The sequence below is a fragment of the Nestor notabilis genome, unplaced genomic scaffold (genome assembly GCF_000696875.1).
Source record: "Nestor notabilis isolate BGI_N333 unplaced genomic scaffold, ASM69687v1 scaffold9630, whole genome shotgun sequence".
Taxonomy (NCBI): Eukaryota; Metazoa; Chordata; class Aves; order Psittaciformes; family Psittacidae; genus Nestor; species Nestor notabilis.
This window is the reverse complement of record NW_009912480.1, coordinates 257,645-262,237: the sequence shown is the minus strand read 5'-3', so window position 1 is coordinate 262,237 and position 4,593 is coordinate 257,645. Positions and strand designations below refer to the sequence as shown.

Genomic DNA, 4,593 nt, shown 5'->3' with positions numbered 1-4,593 from the left:
AAACAGGACAGACTCAAAAAGTTTATCAGTATTTATACTCCTGTCTTCAGATATTTTAATAACAATTCCCCATTTATTTCATCTGCTACTGATCACTTTAGCAAATGGAGATATTTCCTGTTCCATGGGTCTAAAAATTGTGTCCTCAGTAGCCTGAGGGCTGGTTTGTGTGGTTGGAGCAAAGGTAGCTCTGTCTCACACACCCCTTGCTGTCAGATAGGTTCCCATTTGATGGTACTATACGTGTGTAAGTGCCTCTCAGTTTTATTCTAGTCTGTCACATCTTTTCTAAAGTAGATTACCATGTTCTCTGTTGTCCTTAGGGTGCTTGGGATGATCTTCCTTTTATTTTGGTGTTGTAAACTTGCTCTGCTGCTGATGGGATAGGACCAGTTCCCATGATAATAGGTGGAGGCAGGGCTGAAATCATGAAGCAAAGCATTACTCTGCATCACTTTTGAAGTGTTGCAATGTTATGGTCTGTGTATTTACCAAAGCGTGCTCAGCATGGAGAAGAGGAGCATGGTGCTTAATAACTGGCATATGGGCCTGGCTCTGACCCTCCATGGAGCTTGAGTGTCTGTAGCTGATCACCCTTTCACACAGAGCTGGTTGCTTCTACAGCTTTCCACTTGGCAAGGGTGCAGTGCAGCTCCTGGGAAACACTTCCTCAGAGTTCTATTATGTAGAAACTCCAAACCTGGTTTGTAGCAGTTATTTCACTGAAAGAAAGCTCAGGGTATAAAGTGCGGCTCCTGGGATACTAGACTGTGGTCATGAACACAGAGTGAAGGAAAGCATTGTAGGACCTGCTTTTGCTCCATTGGAATCTGTGTCAGTTTTGCCATTGATTTTTAACCATATCAGAGTGAAGTCTCTTCAGTTTGATGTCTCTTCACACTTCAAGTTAACAATTGCTCACAAACCTGTGTAAAACCTCCCTGCTCCATCTGGGATGGGGGTTGGATCCTGACTTGGTGGTGGAGGGTGGTGCAGGCAATGGTGGTCTGCATAGCTCAGAGGCCTCTTGGCTCCATCTTTCTGTTACAGACTCTAACTTGGGGATTTCTTGCAGTACGTTGGATTATAATTTGTGTTTTCATGTAAGAAATGCTTGTATTGCATGGGATGTGTCTATATTTAGTAAGATGAGTATAATTTTCTTCCCATTTATAGGATGGCTATTTTTCCCACCGACCGAAGGAGAAAATGCGAACAGACAGCAATAATGAAAATTCAGTCCCCAAGGACTTTGAAAACATTGATAACAGTAACTTTGCTCCCAGGACTCAGAGGCAAAAACACCAGTCTGAGCTGGTGAAAAAACCCCTTAGCAAGCAAAAGGAGCACTTGAGAAAAAAACTGGAAGAGGAGAAGATGAAGAAGAACTTGCTGCTGGGGAAGAACTCCAATGAGGTGGTGCAGTTCAGTGATCACCTGGTCAAAAACAGCAGCAGCAGCAGCAACAATAACAACAATTTGAAGGCAATTCACAGGTCTTCCAGACACCACCATGTAAAAAAAAAAGGAAACAGCTCCCCTGAACTGACATATGACCAACCACCCAAGTGTGAGGTGACAGGCAAAGAGGCAATCTCAGCCATGTCCCGCTCCAAATCTAAGCAGTGTCGGCAGGAGATCGCAGAGGTGTATTGCCAGCACAAGAACGGGAAGCTGATGCCGGAGAAGGTGACGCGGTTCTGTAAGCTGGAGGGTAAGTTGGTAGATGGTGAAGGAGAAATAACATGGTATCTCAGGGGAAGGGTTCAATAAAATTGAAATGGCCTTCCGATGACAAAAAAATGGCGTTATTGCAGGAGTGTGTAATGTACTCAGCCTGAGAAAATAAGGAAGGGCTTGAGGATGTTTCCACTTGAGAGTTTTATGGATACCACAAGATTCTCTGTAGATTTTAAACAGAGTTTGTTTCACTTTCACAGGATTTTATTACACAAGGTGACCTAGGTATTCGGCTGCTGCTCTGTTGCTTTTAAATCTACAGGCACAGAGAAGTGTAGTGGAAGTTTTGTTACTCTCCACAGGAGTTGCATGTTTTTTGGGGATCAGGGAACAGCCATGGTCAATTTGCTAGCCAACAGTTGAGTGGCATTGCTGTTATGGCCATTTTTCTGCCACAGTGGAGTCTTAGCTAATAACCAGGACTGCAAAGCATTTTGATAATCCAGATAATTATCAGAAATATAGTATCAAAAATCTCCAAAAGCATGGGAAAAAATCCAATTTTGTGGCTTACTTCTACTTTTAATGTTCTTCAATCAGCAAAAGTAACTTTCAAAATCACTGTTGTAGAGAGTCACTTACCTCTGCTAGCCTAAGCCAAGCTTTGATTTGTTGCTTTTGGTTTCTCCATGCAGTCAGATACATGAGGTATCTCCTGGCTTGCTGTTGGTTTGCATGTGTGAGCTGACCTTCCGCTTTTCAAGAAGAGTGCTTCATGTGCCACCATTCATTTAACTGTAAGCTTCCCATGCAGCAGTTCAAAGTCTCCATCCTGTAATTGGCACTTCAGCCCATGCTTGTAAGAATATGCCAATGTCTCTGAGCTGAAAGTGCAGAGAAACTTTCACAAACAAGGTGATAGCTTTCTCTGAGGTGGTGCAGCAAACATAGCGAGCCATGGGGATGAGGGGACCTTTAGTTTCTTTCATTAGAAATAGTACATTCTCTAACCCCCACAGCTTATCTGTTTATTGCACCATCTCAAAGCAGTGGTTACTATTGGATTCAGTGTGGGAGGGAGGAGGATCCATATTGCTATTGCCTAAATTAGGGGGCTGAACTCCCTATACTTACAGTGGAAAAAAGCAGGTGCCCTAGAGGATGTTTCCAAGCAGGAGTATCTCTCTAATACAAACCTTAAGGTTTTAATTTAGATGACACATACTACCAGGATGAATGGTGTGACCACCCCATTTCCCACTCTAGTGCATCTGTAATTGTTTTTGCCATTCTTCACACACCTATAATTCCATCCCCTGCCTGGTAATATGTCTTACAGGGATGCAGGTGACTTTCCTGAAGTTTTAAACAACTGTTATTCTTAAAAATAGGCTTCTCAATAAATATTTGTTGCTTTTTTAAAAAAAAAAAAAAAATACAGAATTTGTCTCTTATGCCCTGCAGTCAAAATAACAGCGTGGTGTCTAGAACAAAGAACAATGTCACGTTTTACACTCAAAGCCTTTCAGCATGTATGTACATTGCAGATTGGTATAAAAGCTTCCACTGCAATAAGACATGGTAAAGCATCCAGGAAAACTGAGAGCTACAAACATGACTAGAGAAATTGAGAAGTTGTCCAGATATGGTTTTATTTTGCAATAAAACATAGTAACAGCTATGAAATTCAGTAAGAACTCGTGAGGCGTGGGTATATACACCACATCAAAATTAAGTATAAAAAGACTGTGGCTACAATTTTTAGGTTTGCAGTCCTAGAGTTTCATTTAGGTTTTTAGGCAATGATGCTTGTTTAAAAAGAATAATTGAGGGACATCATAACTTAGCCAGATGGATCCTTGAGGAAAATGTTGACTTTTCTTTGACTCAAGGTTATTTCCTCATGCCCATGCTGACAGATGAACTCAACCGCTTCAGCAGCCAGATTTCGTTGGCAGAATATCTGGACATCCTGTGTATTAGATACAGGGTTGCTCTAGAGAACATTTGGGAGCTTTTCTGTTGGGAAATTATAATGAAGCATGATATTGAATGGGACGCAAGTTACTTAGGCAGGAGGTGCCAGTGTGCAAGCAGACTGGGATATCAGACCTACAGAGGAGATCCAGACTTTGAAGTCTAACTTTGAAGTCAGACATTCTCAAGTGTGTGAATATAGGACTATCAAGACTGACATGTAGGAACCCCAGAACTGAAGGTGCTTAGTGCCTACCGAAGGCCTTACATGCATCTAACTAGGTAGGTCCTTTAGATTTTACAGCCCTGTTAAAGACACACTGCATGAGTTTAAGTGTGTTGGGGTCTTGGATCTCTCCTTCCCACAGCAGAACATAAATACTGTTGTTGTTCACTCACAAATTGGCTCCATCCCTCATCAAACGTGTCTTCATCAACTCCAGAGGTCCTTTAGAGGAGTTGAACTTGGTCAGCAGACGTTCGTGGAGCACTGTCATCAGCTTTTGGGGATATAAGACACCTCATTGTTAAGATCACTGGTAGGGGGAGGTCTGGGTAGAGGTTTTGCCACTTCATGCATCAAAAAAGCTATATTCTGTTTATAAGCAAAAGTTAGACCTCTGGAGTCTGAGCCTGCGTATTCAGCATCTGAGTGCTATTCCCTTCAGTTCGGTTTGAAAAAAAAAGTTTCCTGACTGTTTCCAGCAGAGCTGTGAAGTATAAATATTTATGTATTTGAGCAGCACATTCATCCATTATCCCAACATAAAAATGTGTTCCCAGTGCTGTGGTTTCCATTGAGATGTCATCCGGCATTTAATCCCCTTGGATCCTGTCTCAGCTGATCAAAACCACAAAGTTGCTAAATGTAGCTGTCAATCATGGACATGACTCCATCCAGCTAGATTGTCATAAATGTGAAGTGATACGTTCACT

At 42.0% G+C, this 4,593-nt stretch overlaps 1 protein-coding gene across 1 annotated transcript in view; it reads left to right on the top strand.

The window, feature by feature from the left end:
- Positions 1-1,176: 1,176 nt before the first annotated feature.
- Positions 1,177-4,593, top strand: part of XYLT1 (xylosyltransferase I) — a gene marked incomplete at its 5' end in the record, with an annotated part of 93,223 nt that continues 89,806 nt past the window's right edge. Inside the window, one exon of the mRNA XM_010019712.1 lies at positions 1,177-1,714. Within this exon, the coding sequence (XP_010018014.1) occupies positions 1,177-1,714 (538 nt within the window). The remainder of the gene's footprint in view (positions 1,715-4,593) is intronic.